The following is an 18,032-nucleotide window of genomic DNA, read 5'->3' on the forward strand; positions in this document are numbered from 1 at the left end:
TTACAGAAGTAAATATAAATTATGACAACTAAATGGTAGCAATAACTTAAAAGATGAAAAAATATATTAGAACAATAACACAAGTGTCAATTATTTATTCTATATCTAATAAAATCATATGAAAACAAGATGAAATTTTAAATTGGATATATATATAGTTATCAAAGGTACCAGGATTATAATTTAGTACGCCTGACGCCCGTTTTGCCTACATAAGACTCATCATTGACTATAACTGTAGTTCAATTGTTATTAAGTAATTAATTATGAAATGGGAAATTAATAACAATAAAAATGGATTTAGACTTCATATATCTTTTAGTATTTAGTTCATATATTTGAGAAATTTAACAAGCTTTAAGAATAATTCGAAATAATGACCATAACGAGACACACGCCAAGTTGATCCTTCATAATCCTCAAAAATGATATTACTTACTAGACTTTTTATGGATATACTTTCAAAGATTAGGAGAGCACCCTTTTTATATACATATTCGAGGAGGGGAGGTCGGACCATTTTTTTTTAACTAGTATGTCTAGGTCCGCTTTGATATTTGATATTTAAAAATAATAATTTCTACATGTTTCACAATGTTTTCCTACAGAAAATTTATTTGCATTTTCTCTTTGGCAAAATTTCCTGTTTTCAAACTTGATGAGGCCAGCATTATTATTTCTGGAATACTGTAAATCAATGAGGCATACGTTTGGCTGTGCTGGCTACATATGAATTCGAAGCTACGTCAAAGTGGAACATTATATCCGACGCTGAAAAAGGGAGGAAAGCCGTTCTCGCTGTGCACAAAAGGTCCCTTATAAAACGCTGTGCACAAAAGGTCCCTAACAAAACTTCAATTGAGGGAACAGTTGATGTTTTGTTGCAACGCAAACTTAAACCAAAGCATTTAGAGCAAATCTGCCAAGAAATAACATTGTTTATCAGGTCAAGTTCTATCTGCCCTGAAATTTTTATATGAATCGGACAATCCGTTGTTAGGTTGCTGCCCTGAATTGGTACTTTTAAGGAAATTTTGCTGTTTTTGTTTAATATCCTGAATATTATTATAGATAATGATAAACTGTAAACAGCAATAATGTTCAGCAAAGAAGGATCTACAAATAAGTCAACATGACCAAAATGGTCAGTAGACTTCTTTAGGAGTTATCGCCCTTTATAGTCAGCATTTTACAATTTTTCTTAAATTTTTGTAATCTTTTACAAAATCTTCTCCTCTGAAACTACTAAGACATATTTAACCAAACTTGTCCACAATCATTATGAGGGTATCCAGTTGTGGCCGATGACCCCGACTGCGAACAATGATGGCCGACATGGCTAAAAATAGTGCATAGGGTAGCTTTTGGCTCATATCTCTGAAACTAAAGCATTAAGAGCAAATCTGACAGGATACAATTGTTCATAGATAGGTATAGATCTATCTACCCTACAATGTTCAGACCATTCAGGCAACCCGTTGTTGGGTTGCTGCCCCTGAATTGGCAATTTTACGAAAATTTTGCAGCTGTTGGTAATTATCTTGAATATCGTGAAAGATAGAGATAAACTGTTAACAGAAATAATGTACAGCAAAAGTAAGACCTGAAATAAGTCAACACGACCAAAATATTTTTCACTGTAACCGCTGGGCTAAGTTCATTATAGTTCATTATAATTTTGAGCAGCAAGAATTTTCAGTAAAGTAAGATCTACAAACACATCACCATCACCAAAACACATTTTGTCATGAATCCATTTGTGTCCTTTGTTTAATATGGACATATATAAAGGTGAGCCAAACCGGCTCTTCAGAGCCTCTAGTTTTGTGAAATTTTAGGACCTAGAAAGTTATAACAATAGGCCTTCAAAATAATCTTGGCAAATCTACCCATGGTCGACCGATAGTAAACCTTATTATTCATTGTTGTTGTTCTGTGGCTGTATAAACAACACTTAATAGACATGACCATAGATATTTCTAATGTAAACTGCGAACAAAGATATCCTGCTACCACATAAACATTAGAAATCTTATTTGTAAAAACAAAAAATATTCAGGTCGATAACCGTTCAATGCCATATATGCCGAAGATTCTGAGAATATTTCATTTAATACTTATATTGAGTTTACGAGGAGAAGCAGACAGAAGAACTAGTCCCAATTTAGTAATTTCAATCACCATACACCACACACTTAACTTTGCGGTGTGTCCTTTGACATTCTTTGTCAAATATTTGGAAATCAGAGACTTTTGTCGTGTTTTTTTGTTATTCTTTCAGAGGTAAATAACCGAACAAATTAAGTAATCAATCATTTTAACGCCATTTTTACTTGTTAATCAGGAAATGTCATTAACTACAATTTATATTTTGCTCATTGCGGGCGGCTGACAAGTTCAATTATCATGTCAAGCATAATTTGTATAAAACTGATAGTAAAAGTGACCTCACTGCTCGTTATATAGACCAGGTGAAGGTAACTGCGCTTTTGTCTTTTGTTTTACATGTACAATGTATTTGTTTTACTCCTTACATTAACGTTATTGATATAAGGGGAGAAATACGCAATTACCTAAATCCATCAAATCGATTATCAATCCCTTATTCAACACTCACAACGCATATCCGTTTGCAAATTATTAAATGATTCGAAAATATAACATAGTGTCATGATCAACCATGGATACTAGGAGACAGGACCATTCATTATAGCTCTCCCGTTTTTTCAACAACAAAAAAAAATCAGTTCAATTATTTTTGCGTTTTCCTGTGAAATGTTTACACAAACAGTCTAAAAATGACATTTATTTACTTAGTCTATTTACTATCAATTCCTAGAGGTCACTGATAACATCCCTATATCAAATATTTGACGGCTTTTAGTCAAAAAAAGAAGAGGGCTGAAATTATTGGTCATGTCCCAAGTACCTATGGGATCAACCGATTATGCCCGAAACTCGCCAATGACAGTCTTTTGATAACTATTTTCCTTTAACAAATTCTGCAAACGCATGATTTTGTGCGATGTGTGATGCTCAGATTTTCAAATAGATATATCTACCCGCACAAGGAAACTTTTGGCTTTATTCAGTTGAAATGTAGACATGATATAAATACGTCAATGAATAACACTAACATAACAAGCAAACCTAAAAGGGCAGCTAACATATATACACACATACACATAAAAGGGCAGCTAACATATATACACACACATACACATAAAAGGGCAGCTAACATATATACACACATACACATAAAAGGGCAGCTAACATATATACACACACATACACATAAAAGGGCAGCTAACATATATATATACACACACATACACATAAAAGGGCAGCTAACATATATATACCACATACACATAAAAGGGCAGCTAACATATATATACACACACATACACATAAAAGGGCAGCTAACATATATACACACACATACAAACACACACACACAAACACACACATACACATAAAAAGAAAGAACAGAAATGGATAGGCTGGTATATGGCCAGTACTTGCTGACAATAAACGAATGTTAACAGCCTTGTCTTGTGGTCTTTGGTAGATATTTGTACCATTGACAATCAAACCACATCTTTTTATTTCTTCACAATGAATACGTTTGCACCTGATCTTACATCTTTTGTTGGGGACATGGATTATCTGTCTCGGCTCTAATAATATATGTAATAATAGTCAGGAACAAGGAAATACGTATGCTGTATGTAACTTAACTACTAGTACTTCGTATTATTTCCCCCTATTTTCCACATAACACAAAAGTTGAATGGTCTGTACCTTAACTTTCAAACTCTACATCACCCAATTTTTGATAAATATATGAAAACGACCTTTTCGCCAATGAGATAAACCCCAAAGCAATACAAAATCCATGAGAATTCAATTATATATAGATAAAAGAAGATGTGGTATGAGTACCAATGAAACAACTCTCCATCCAGTCGCAAGTTTTAAATTTAAAGTAAACCATTATAGGTCAAAGTACGGTCTTCAACACAGAGCCTTGGCCATAAGAGTTAGTGTTTTGATTTTTGATTTTTAACCAGAAAACTATCATGTTAGATTGTCAAAAAAACTCCCGTGAAAAAAACGGTCAATATACACGATCTACAATTTTTCGAAATAGCCGGCCAATTTTACTGCAAAAAATTTATATTGATTTAGGAGTTACAGACCTTAAGGGTGTTTGCTTCTCAGTTTCAAAGTAATTAACTTTTCAAAACACTAGTTTATATTGAAAGGGGATTAATAAAGGAGTCCAAAGAGCAAAAAAATATATATAGGTCACCGTGCTTGTTTTCGAGATATTAGCCATTAAAATTTTGGCGGGAAAATATTCTCTCTTGACTTTTCATAGCTTTATCATTGACAAGTTGAAGCTCTCAAAAACTGTTAAAAAGTTATTAAAACTTGATCAGACTTTAACAGATGACTTATCATTATACATGTAAAAGATTTACAAAAAGAAAAATGGGGGTCACCGGGGAAATTTTTGCAAGGCAAACAAATGGATAAAACCAAAGGATTCCGAAAATCTGACAAAAAATCCAAAACATGACAAGCCAGCTTCCTTAAAATAATTTAAGGCAAATTTAAGCGTTTTTTGTCTTTGAATTTGCTTTGAAACTGTTATTACATGAAAGAAACCTTAAAATCAGCAACTATGATCACCAATACAATATCTTTAAACGTCAATGAACAAATTTGTAAATATTATTGTTCTGGGTTTTATATTACTATTGTCAATTTTTCGTTTTTTGTTTTTTATGTTTTGTTTGTTTATTTTGTTTTTTTTTTTTGTTTTTTTGTTTTTTTTTTTTTGCATCGAAAGAAATTGTGAGGGTAAGGAAATGGAATTATTTCGTAAATGATAGTCCCCATTTTAGAGTTCAAGTTTGCGTACTAGTTATTATTGTTTTGTTATATGAACTGCTGCATGATTCCAATGTAGTAGTAAGTCTCATTCAAACCTATATTTACTCTTAGATCTCGTGTACATGTATACGATATATTAATAAATAATTTGATTTGGATGTGACATGTCTAGAAAGTATAAGCTCATAGACAGAACTGTTTCATGTGTCTGTAGCGTCGTCAACTTTTTTTCAGAATTAAATTTGTATGGAAGATGTAATATATGCGTCTGATACAGTGCTTTTGTGCGGACACCTTTTCCTTAAACATGTGTGTTTCTTTTTGTCGGACTTCTCTCTTTTTTGTCTGTTGGTTTTTGTCCGACACTTCAATTTTTCTTTTTGTCCGACACTTATTTTTTTGTGTTGGTTTTACATTTATTTTGGAAAGGAAATTACTTATACATATAATTTGACAGCAATCAATGTTAATCATATTCACAATCAGGATACTAGTAATTTTAGTTTATAGTATTACCATGAATGTGCAACCCTGCTAACCGGATTGTTCTTGTTCTCACACGACACAAATTTAATACAATATCTTTATAAAAACAAGAGAAAAAAACCTACACAATTCTTTTAAGATGTATTTACACGTCGCTATATCAATCAGTAATCCAGCAGTATAAGCATGACGACTGTTTCAAAACTACTTGTCATTGTGGTGGTCATCCAATAGGATATCATCACTCCAGAAGTAATTAAATAAAATGGAAATGGGAATATGTCAAAGAGACAACAACCCGACCAAAGAGCAGATACAAGTCGAAGGCCACCAATGGGCAGCGAGAAAATCCCGCACTCGAAGGAAGTCCTCAGAAGCTAAGCATAGAAGTGAGGAACCAAATATCGTTTATATGGTAATTTACATGATTCCAAATGAAGTAAAAACTATTAAAATAAAATTCAATCGAAATACTAGGGAGTTTCTTCCTCGGGCATAAATGACATTAGTCTGCCTATATACTTCAAGTTCCAGTGGCAGTTTGATCTTCCGTGCACTTAATCCCTATCTACCTTTCAGAACCTTCCTTATGTATTACTTTTTTATTTGTTATCGAACTGAATATATATACGAAATATTTGCCGCTTGGTGTTAAGCAAGTGAAAATCAATCAATGAAAATTACCGTTTAAATATTTTAAATGACTGATAATGGATAACTACGGAAGCCTGGAGCTGCCTTGTATTATTGTTTATAACTAAACCATATATGATAATCATCGCGATAATATTTTGTATATTGCAATACGACGACTTATTTATCGCAATATTTCGCTATATTTAACAACAAGGCACTTTATTTAGCGCAATGATTTTTTACATTTAACAGTAAGAAGACTTAATTATCGCAAGAATTTGCTTTATGTAATAAGACGACTTATTTATCGCAATAGTTTCGCTATATCTAACAACAAGGCATCATATTTAGAGCAATGTATTGCTATCATTAAAACGAAGAAGCCTTATTTATCGTTATTTACGGAAGCGTATATTACCCTCGTTTTAATACTTATAATCCATGAAGGCGATATAACTTTTAGCGGGAAACTGCTTTATTTCTCATTACTGCGATTTATTTTTTTCGACAAAATGCCTAACAAGGCATTAAGCCGATTTGTTTTTTATCGCCTTAAAAATAAATCGTTTTAAATAACGCGACATATTATCAAAACGAGAAAAAAAATTACGATTAATTTATAAGTCAATAAAAATATCATGCAATAATAATAAATTGCCTTTTTTTCTTATTACTGCGATTTATTTTTTTCGACAAAATGCCTAACAAGGCATTTAGCCGATTTGTTTTTTATCGCCATAAAAATAAATCGTTTTAAATAACGCGACAAATTATCAAAACGAGAAACAATTTTACGATTAATTTATAAGTCAATAAAAATATCATGCAATAATAATAAATTGCCTTTTTTTCTTCGATATATTGTTTTATAAAGCAACACATTGTTTTAAATTAAGGCGAGCAACGGGAAAGTTTACAGCTAAATCGAGATAAATGTGGCACGATTTTAACCTGTTCATTTTCATTTTGACTTTGGAAGGATCAGGTCGCCATCACATTTGAGCATTTTATTTCAAGCAAATGGAGGTAAGATAAGAAACAATTTATTAAATGATATCTCGCCGCGATATAGCCTTGTTGTGCTCATGTGGCGTTAAACAAACAACAATCAATCAATCAATCATTAAGTTATTGTTGTAAAAAAACTTCTATAAAAAGGCTTTTCCACGTGTCTGCCGTAGTATACACACGTTAGGGGAATTTTGTTTTTGATGCAAAAAAAAACACAACCCTTTTTCTCCAGCTGTGAAAGTAAAATGGTCGCCTCATAAAATAATCAGGTTTAACTATAAATTAACATAGGGTGTCACGAAATTTACGTTGGAGAGAGCCAGTCGAGTTCTGATTTTTTTAATTCACAGTTGCGGCAAAATAAGATCCTTTGATGTTTTAATACTGAGTCACTACGAGTTCATTTGAACTATATAGACCCCCTCCCCCTATATAAAGTTCCAATGACTGTTCTTGTGACTCTTGTTACTTCGAAGTGTTCAGCGAGAAAAAAAATCTCGTGCAGTACTGAAAAAATGACGGGGCAGATTAATTATAATTGTTCGGTTAATATAAAAAAGAAGATGTGGTGTAATTGCCAATGAGACAACTCTTCACAAGAGACCAAATGACACAGAAATTAACAACTATTATAGGTCACCGTACGGCCTTTAACAATGGGCAAAGCCCCTACCGCAATGTTTTTGTGTGTGCAATAAACAGTACAAAGACGACAAATTTTGTCAACTGTTTTCTGTTCTTTAGTCAGGTTGTTGTCTCTTTAGCACATTCCCAATTTCCATTCTCAAATTTAGTAAACAAAAATTTCCCTCTATGATCTATCCTTATTTTCCATATTTTTTTTACAATAAATACTGACATGACGTATTGTTAACTTCGTATTAAAAATAAGCTGTTTTAGTCCGCCATACCAGGAATAAATAAATGACTGTCTAATCATGTTGAACATTACAGCCATCGGATTTGACTATGTACGTTCAATCAAAAACTTTGATTACCTTTCTTGCTAGCTGAAGCGTAACATCGTTCTTAGGTTTACCTTTACTACCCTAATTTGAGAGTGGACTAATCAATTTATCGTCTTTTGGACTAAACTACTTCAAAATAAGGGTAATAAAGGTAAACCTTATAAGCTAATAACGACTTTACGCTTCAGCTAGCAAGGTTGCTAACAAAAGATTTTGTTTGAACCTGTACATACTCAAGTCCGATTGCTGTAATGTCTGTATTATAAGCTAGTTTAAAAAATGAGGGAAATTTGATGTCACACGCCAAGCTGACAAACTATGGCACTTTATAATGTGATTAAATCTTTTGATCTGTTCTTGTATTTTACAGGTCAGCTTAGAGATCCCTTGCAATTACTGTAAGTATAATATGTGTATGAACAGAGATGTGGTAACGTTATATCATCGTATATGGCAAGCAGTTCTCGTCAAAACTATGTTTAAAACATTTTTCGAAAAATTAACACACTGAGAATTAAAAAAAACCACAGATTAAAAAACCTGAAAACACACACTAAGAATAAAAACATACACATTGAGATATCAAAAAGACGCACTGAGATTACAAAAATATAAATAACACACAGTGAGCTTTGAAAATTACACACTGAGACTTCAAAAATTACACAATGAGATTTATGTACATGTTGTGTGCAAGTTGTAAAAAGTAAAATAACAAAAAATCCGAATTCCAAGGACAATTCTAAAGAGAAAGTCCTTATTATCACATGGCAAAAACAAGGAGATGGCTCAAACACATCAAACGAATGGAGAGCAACTGTCATATTCCTGACTTGGTACAGGCATTTTATAATGTAAAAAATTGTGGATTAAACCTGTTTTTAAAGTTTTAAATACATACAGATGCATTAGAACTCTCGAGTTTCCTAATAATGTCAATTAAAGATACAGGAGATTTAGGGAAATTCTTCACATCTTTACTAATCGTAACTTAAACAGACCTTGGACTGCTGATGACATAAACTTAATCGAAATAACAATTTGAGCCATGAACTCAGGCTACATATTAAAAGCGAGTTCTGTCTCCTAGTTGTTTAAGATTGTAATAGATACAGATTAGATATGCAAATTAGATCTGTGCGCAGAAAAAGTGCGCACAAATCTCATTGTGTAATTTTCAATTCTCAGGATGTGTTTTTCAGTTTATTTCATCTCAGTGTTTTTCTTTCTAATTCTCAGTGTGTAAATTTTTCGAAAAATGGTTTAAACATACTGAGTTTTGACGTGAACGGCTTGCAATAAACGTGGCAATTATGGGTATCCCATACCTTGTTTCCATATCAAACGTGGAATATTAGTAAAATTAATTAACATGAAAAATATACATAATTAATTTATCAATATCTAAAATTGGTGAATGTTGCATACTCATTTCTGAGTAATTTACCTTTGAACCATGGTCTCCAATCATTGGAGTTTTTTAACATAAAGTGTCTTGAAACTTTATGTGAGTCACTGAGTGGCTTGATATATATTTCAGTGCAGATATCTAGCTTCTACTTCTTTTAAAAACAGCGACAAAAAGACTCAAGTCAACATCATTGGAGGTTTTATTATGTTATATTTTCCATTTGTAAACTCAGTTAAAATGTCAAAATATATCTATAACTTTTGAAGCTATTGATACATTTTAATTTTGTTTTAATTTATAAAATGGCAAATATAACAAAACAACGCTCTTCGGTCTTCACCTGAGCACTCGTACATATAGAATAAAAGTATATTAGATTCTTGAAAAAATAAGTATGACATTTATAAAATATAGGTGTTTGCAATAATTCACTTGTTTAATATTTTCAGCTAGTCTATTAGACCTTCCTGAAGAATTAGTGATAATGGTACTTAGTTATATTCCTGTGTCGGAGTTACTTTATACAGTCTGTAAAATATGCAGAGGTCTAAAGGATGTTGTGCGAAAAATGCAAAGCTTGTGGACTATTGTAGAATTTGACGATTCCTATACTATAGACATTGCAATGATGGAAATGATCGTGAAAAATAATCAGCTTGTATGTCTCAATCTAAGTAACCAAAATATTACTTTTGGGTCACACAGATTTACCAAATTGATGCTAAAGCTTACTCCTACTATTCAAGAATTGTATGTAGCAGAAACACCGCTAAACAATCTTGCATTTGTAATGTCCTTGCGAAATTTAACCACCCTTGATATAAGTGGGACATCAATAAATGATAACCAAGTAGTAATATTGTCACATGCTTCACAACTGAGACACCTTTATATTTCATTCACTAAGGTTACTGCTGCAACCATTGCAGATTTGTCTCGAAATTTCAAATTTCTTGTCATTTTTGATGCATGCCAAATTTATTTTATGTTTACTGATATTTGTTTGATTGTATCATCATGTGAGCAACTTAGATTTTTACATGTTTCATTCTTTTCACAGTTTGACATAGATCAAGCTGTTCAGTATGTAAATCAACAGCTTTCAATTGAAAGACAATTGAAGCTGACTGTATTTTAAGTTATATATTGTCGCATATATAGGGTATGAACTTTAAGTTTATATATGTACAGTGTATAGACATATTTTGACAACAAATAAGTAAAACTACGCCACTACTCGGTTCAAGTAGAAAAATATGTTTTTTATGACGTTTTTAGACACATATCTTCTTGCACCAGTTGATACAAGTTTATCTTTTAAAACGTATCAACCCTATGTTCTTACTTCAAATCCTAGCATTTAGTGCTGGTCGTTTTGTCCTAAAACTGCAAATACAGATACTTGAATGGTTCAAACAATATTTTTATGTTTACCAAAATACTAAAATCATATGATATGAATCAAATATCATTTTTTGCATTTATATTTTTTTTTAATTGTCGAAGTTCAAATTATTTGAAAATATTTTTATATGGGTATTTATCTGTGGTCACTACGATAAAGATATATATGTGTATAGTGCATATATCTTAAATGTGTTGCATCAAATTTGGAGAGAGGAAATCTCTTATTTTTTTATTTTATTAACAAAAATGCATTGTTTGAAAGAATTCACGGCAATTTTTGAAAGCGTGAAATAAATTATGAAAGTGCTGCTCAGAGTAGGATTGGGAATGATAATCTAAAATTCAGATTTTCAAGATATTGTTTCTCCTTTATTAGTTACAACTGCATTTACTGGTAGTATTAAACTTCAGGGATTTTTTCTATATGTTTGTAAGATGTATGTAGATATGTTTGCTGAATTTGTAAATAAACCAAAAAGGTAACTTCCATGTTCGTTGGCTCATATTTTGTTTTCTGCAAAAAAAATTTTGAATTTGCGAGATCTGCAACATATTCAGAAAATAGTAATGTAGAAGGAACTGATAAATTAACAAGGTCATAACGAAAGTATTTAAGTACGTGCAGTTGCGTCAACAAAAAGTCATCATGAAATGTACAATACAATATGAACCCCTAATTTAAATAGAATGAAAAGTTGAACTTAAAACTGGCTTTATTCTCAATCTGTGACCTCCAACATGCTTGCCTCATTATAAGCATGTTTTAGTTACGATTTTGCTTTTGAAGTATATAACCGTTTACTTTTTTTTTCAGAACATATTATAAAATGGCTGACACTGTAAATCCTTTGCGTTACCCAGGTGACACTGCTTCAACGGATGAGTTAGTTGCTTATTATTTTACTTCTTCATATACGGCTAAAGAAATAGCTGGATTTTTACTTTTCGTTCATAATAAATTTGTTAGTGTTAAGACAGTCTACAGAATGATGAAAAGACTTCGACTGAGAAGATATGGTGCAGAGAGTCCATTGATTAATATCGTTCAAAAGATAATTCAACTGCACAAACAAGGATACTCTAATATTGGATATAGAGCAATGTGGAAAATACTTAATTCTTGCTGTGGCATCAATGCTACTCAGGAAACGGTGAGAATTGCACTGAAAGCTATACATTATGATGGTGTAGTTGCAAGATCTCGACGTCGACTTGTGCGAAGAAGATATTGTAATCTAGGACCAAATTTTTGTATTCACATAGATGGATATGATAAACTCAAACCCTTTGGAATATCAGTGCATGGAGCAATCGATGGCTTTTCTCGAAAAATCATTTGGCTAACTGCAAGTCATACGAATAAAAACCCACGTAATGTTGCGCTTAATTTTGTAGAATTCCTTAGACAATCCAAGCGTGTTCCACGATTGGTTCGGTCAGATGCTGGTACGGAGAACGTTATTATAAGGTCGATACAAATAGCGTTACGTGCAGTTCACAATGATAACATGTCAGGGTACAGAAGTTTTTCTGAGGGGCGATCAACTGGGAATCAAAGGATTGAGATGCTGTGGAGTTTTCTGTGTCCTTACTTCACCACATTCTGGAGAAATATGTTTAAAGACATGATAGATAACGGAGAGCTCAATAACACAAATCCAGTTCATCTAGAGTGTGTACGTTTTTGTTTCCTGCCAGTTATACAACAACATTTAGATATTTTCAAAAATATGTGGAATAGTCATAGAATTCGGTCACAACGTCAAGTTGATCAAAACTATGGCGTCCCGGATGTTATGTACAACCAGCCACTACTTTATGACGCTGTCGACTATTCCTATGACATACCATGTGACGAAAGTATCTTTGATGACATTACTAGGCTGTACACCAAACCAATGCTGCCCAGAGGCTGTTCAGAAGAGTTCTGTCAATTCATCCAGCAAATTACAAATGTGAATCTGGATGATTTCAACGTCGTGGAAACACCACAGGACGCAAAAACACTATTTTGTATGCTTACTTCTGTTCTCCCTTGAGATACGAATCATAAACCTTTACTATTTTGAAAAAAAAGTGTTTATGAAAGCTGTGTTTTGCTAGGTTTTTGATTATTGATTTTAGTTTATTTCTCATCAACGTGTGAAAATGTTCGAGATATATATGAATTCATGGGTATCGACTTTTATTATTCTATCAGAAATCAGTTTATTTTGGAAAATTGTTAACCAACCCACATTTCTGTTTTCAATAGTGAAGAATTAAGTAAACTTATATTATCGTTATGAAAATTATTTGTTATTTGCCGCTGTAAGTAAAACAGCAATCAATTTAATAAAGACATATAAATATATAACAAAACAGTTATCGTTATGCCACAGACCGTGATGACGACAGCCTAATACATTCCATAATGTACAAATTGTTATATAATTAAACAATATACTAGGTGTCTAAATCGCTCATTCGATGAATCTCTGTTATTGGGCTGTGAAATTGAGGCCAAGATAAGGTCACACTTTAACGATTTCCGGTAATCTAACTTTACTCATAGGAGCCTGAATCGCTAACCTGGTTTTAATAGCTATATATATATATATATATATATATATATATATATATATATATATATATATATATATATATATATATATCAATTTGCAGGAATTGACCGAAAAGCAACAAGAGTGGACACACTTATATTTCTCGCCTGTTCTAATATTCTCATTTTAATTTATGTTGATAATACAAAAAAGATTTTTTTCTTCAAGCATTACTTTAAATTAACATGTAAGTGATAAATGTAATGCATTAAAGTCGAACTAAACCCTTTCACACAGACATGTAGGCTTTACAATCATTCCTTACATCGAATTCCGTTAGCATATTGCTAAAATTTTCTCAGAAACAAACCTCATAGAAAAAAATGAACCATGAAATGATGTCAAGGTAAAATGACACATGCCGGACAGATTGGTACACCCTACAATTATTAAATACGCCATACATAGTTTGACTATCCTAAAGTATCTGAAAAACAGACCAATTCAAAGAAATCCAACATTGGCATATGAACCATGAACGTAAGGTAAAAGTTCGACGAAACAAAAATATTAATTTTAAATTACCCATTTAGGTTGCAAAATCCCGGCAATTTTCCCAGGAGTAACGAGAGTTATTGCCTGTTTTATATATACTAACAGCATTACATTTTTATCCTATTAAGTATGCAAAAACAGCGTTAAAAATACACAATTCCAATACTTGAAATTCAGCTGATTGGTTGATCTGTCGTGATCCCAAAGATTCACAAAGATACATATAAATACATTTCCTCCGCTGAAATGTAACTCCTCAGTGAAGCTATTGTAAAGGTAATATATTAATGTTGACGTAATCTTCAATATCAAATGACGCTGAAACTGTATACCAAGAGAAGAGAAGACAATGAAATGGTTAAAAAAAACATGAATGAGACTTCGTAGACTTGAACCATTGTGCACCTCTTATTGGATCTGCTTATCCTTCCGGAGCACCTGAGATCACCCCCAGTTTTTGGTGGGGTTCGTGTGTCTCAATCTTTATTTTTCTATGTTGTGTTAAGTGTTGTTTGTCTGTTTGTCTGTGTCTGCTTCTTTTTTAACCATGGCTTTGTCAGTTTTTTTTTTTTTTAATTAATTATGAGATTCAACGTCCCTTTGGTATCTTTTGCCACTCTTTTTCTTATTTCGTTTTAGTTCAATATAATTTTTGGGATTTCTATTTAAAAAACATGGACTTTGCCATTGCCTAAAAATGAGGGTACCAATGTTGTATCCGCAACTTCTCCTGAACCACTTAATATTATTTGATAAAACTTTCTCAGATTCTTCATGATGTAATGCTATTGAGCACCTCCTATTTTGTTTTTGCTCAAAATAATTTTTGGGTTTTCCCCTGCAAAACCATAGACTTTTCAATTGTCCAAAAAACAATCAATACCCAGGGATTCTTACATAAGGTGTAATTAAGAGTAAAATTCAAATCGGAAAGTCCCTAATCAAATAGCAAAATAATAAGCTAAAACACATTAAATGAATGGATACCACCTGTCATATTCCTGAATTGGTACAGGCATTTTCTTATGTAGAAAATGGTGTGAACTAAACCTGGTTTTATAGCTTGCTTAACCTCCCACTTGTATGACAGTCGCATGAAATTACATTATATTGATAACGATGTGTGATCAAAACAAACAGAGATAAAAAGGATCAATGCAGGACTGAGGTTTTTAAATCATATTCAATGTATACACAAGTAATCTCTTTTGTGGTTTGACACAACCCCACATTTAAAATGTAATTTGTCAACCTCAGCGTCCTGAATATTCCTTTTCGTAACATGTCTGTTATTAAAATCAAAAAGTTAAAAAACTTCTTCAGCTATCTGGTGGTAAGTATAGAAATATTAAAAAAAAAAATGTGACGTAGAACATAGTTTAATCTACGTTTCAATTTGTGATCATAAAATATATTATTTCGGTATCTCTGGGAAGTTTTTAAAAAAAAATTCATAACCGAAATTTCATAACTAAAAATATGAAATTCGAAAGTTGCAACATCGATGATAAATACATGTTTATGCCGTAGCTATCTACATTCTAAAATATGTAACACAGTATGATTAGCATTTCATTATCAAGGCCGTAACTACCATTGAGGCAAGTGAGGCAATTGCCTCACTAAAATTATGACACTGATTTTTTTATACATAAAATAATATAATAGTCATGTGTTGTTCTGTCTCAACCTTGATTTCTATAACTTGTCATCATTCCTTTTAAATTATTCTTCCTGGATATATAGACAATTATTACATACACCTTGTTTCATAGCCTCGTACAAATACAGCTGATATTTAAAGACACTAAACAGTTATTGTCTTTATCCTGCAATTAATTCTGTATATTGTTTGTGTTTTGAAAGACACAAAAAACTAACATATTTAGCATTTATTTTCGATTTGTAATCCCTTGAGGCCCGCGTAGTAATATCAAAATCACACATTACGCTGAAGACGGGTTCGCAAAAAAGAATCTCGAATGGTCAATAATAATACATCGCTTAAGGTGAATAATTATCTATTTTTACATAACAACTAATTTCAACAGTAAAAACAAATAACAAAACATTGTCAAATTTGAGACAGAAGTGTACGACTTGTCCTACGCTTCAGACTTGACATTCACTAAACATGCATGCTGAAATTGACATGGTTGATTTTGTAAACCCAATAATACACATTCAAGTTTTGAAATCGACAATTGTCATCGTCATTGGAATGCACCTGGAATACACATTCTGAGGTCACACAGGTTCAAACAATACTCAGTCCGGCAGTGGGCGGAGCTTTAAAGCGATATCTGTATAGTATACAGATACAGCATAGCGATATCTGTAGGGCTGTATCTGTATAGTAGGACACCCAATTGCAGGATAAATCTCAGCATCTCAACGGATGATGTTTCTCGATAACCGTATTTACCTAGTAACGATAATCATCATGGATCTCTGGTTAAAACAGGCTTTTGCAGAGAAAGGAAAAGCGATACTGAAGGTAAAGAGGGAATTATTCTAGTAAACTATTTTTTATGTAAACAGAGTCTGAGTATTGAATATAACTTCATTAGAACTAATCCAAAAACGATACGGTAGACTGACATATCAAGTACTGGGCATCGCAAGGGGGTAGTCCTGTCTGCGTATTCATTTCTACGTTTCACCAACTTTAATCTTTCTCTATATAGATACATAAAATATCAATAATATGAAACATGCATGGATTAGACTTTATCCATGTTTCTTTAACATTAAAAATTGAAAAAAAAAACATCCCATATTCCAATTTGACATTATTGAGGAACGGTAGGACCTTTAAAACAGGATTTTGTCTTTACTTATTCGGGACTACAGAATTTCGTGTCTTTATATTCGGGTCTCGAAATCGGACACCCAAGCCCCTAACCCCTAAATTTATTGATTCTGAAACTAAAATACCACCGAATTTTTCCAGATATAATTTGTTATTACGGACCTACATGTAAATGTCGAACACTCCATTCCAATCCCCCGTACCCATATCATATATACTTACTCTAGATAGAATCATATACATGTATCTTATCTCATTCTATCCCTAGTGGCGAAAACTACTGTCCAGTCCTCTTGTACCCATATCATGCTAGTAAACTAACTCTAGATAGAATCATATACATGTATCTTATCTCATTTTATCCCTAGTTTGTTATCTCTTTGTCAGCATAAAAGCGAGTTTAATATTTTGTAACTGCGACTTTATGATGGTGCTTACAGGAAAGCTTAATTCCCTTTTGCAAAAAAAAAAAACTGTTACTACCGAATTGCTGATGGAGAAGGAATCGGAAGAAAACGTTGATCATTGTGTTGATGATAATGTGCTACCTCTAGAAACACAGACTGCACAGAAACGACTGAAAACTTGAAAAAGAGCATGCATGAGTGGGATGAGATTGTGCAGCCTTGCCATGCTCCATGTTCATCACGATAAGGATGTCAGCAGACCAAATATTCTGAAACAATTGGACTGAACCGGCCATAGACAAATTTGGCAAACTCTACTGAATTGATGTTTGTTCTATGTTCTGGTGACAGACTCAAATTGATATGTGGATGATTATCTTACATATAAATTTAAATAAAGTTGTTAAAAATTTGGTGTTAGTAAAAGTCTTTAAATATGAAACATTTTATATAAAAAGTGTCCAAATTCAAAACATTATCAAACTCTCTGAAAATGCCTAGAATGCAGGATTTTGCACCATTCATTTCATACCCTCCAAAAAAAATCGCATCGCTTCGCTCGGCTCAATTATTTTGCCTCACTAAAATAATAGGCCTAGTTACGGCCTTGATTATGTTATATTGATTAATGAAGAATATATTCCAAATGAAATTACATAAAAAATATTTGTTTACAGAGCATTATTGCTATTAAAATTTAATTGTTTATTCACATGATCTACATATGCTAATTCTTAAAATCATTTAATTATGTTTAGCTGATGTTAAACGATTTATTGCATGGCACTAAATAAAGGGTAATTTTATTTTTCTTAATTTGCCACCATTTAGTGCCACTGATAAATTGTTTACTGCATTCTTCTTCTTTTAAGTTTTCTTCTTTTCTAGAAGCTA

The 18,032-nt window shown here is 32.4% G+C and overlaps 1 protein-coding gene across 1 annotated transcript; it reads left to right on the forward strand.

The window, feature by feature from the left end:
- Nucleotides 1–7,006: 7,006 nt before the first annotated feature.
- LOC143073783 (uncharacterized) lies at nt 7,007–12,860 on the forward strand. Its single transcript, XM_076249540.1, has 3 exons — nt 7,007–7,050; nt 8,374–8,401; nt 11,636–12,860. Exon 3 carries the CDS (start codon nt 11,649–11,651, stop codon nt 12,858–12,860), a length of 1,212 nt encoding a protein of 403 aa, XP_076105655.1. The 5' UTR covers nt 7,007–7,050; nt 8,374–8,401; nt 11,636–11,648.
- The last annotated feature ends 5,172 nt before the right edge of the window (nt 12,861–18,032 follow it).

Source organism: Mytilus galloprovincialis, chromosome 4, assembly GCF_965363235.1.
Source record: "Mytilus galloprovincialis chromosome 4, xbMytGall1.hap1.1, whole genome shotgun sequence".
Taxonomy (NCBI): Eukaryota; Metazoa; Mollusca; class Bivalvia; order Mytilida; family Mytilidae; genus Mytilus; species Mytilus galloprovincialis.

Coding starts and splice junctions, on each gene's coding strand:
- LOC143073783 (XM_076249540.1), top strand. CDS start 11,649: ATGGCTGACACTGTAAATCCTTTGCGTTACCCAGGTGACACTGCTTCA.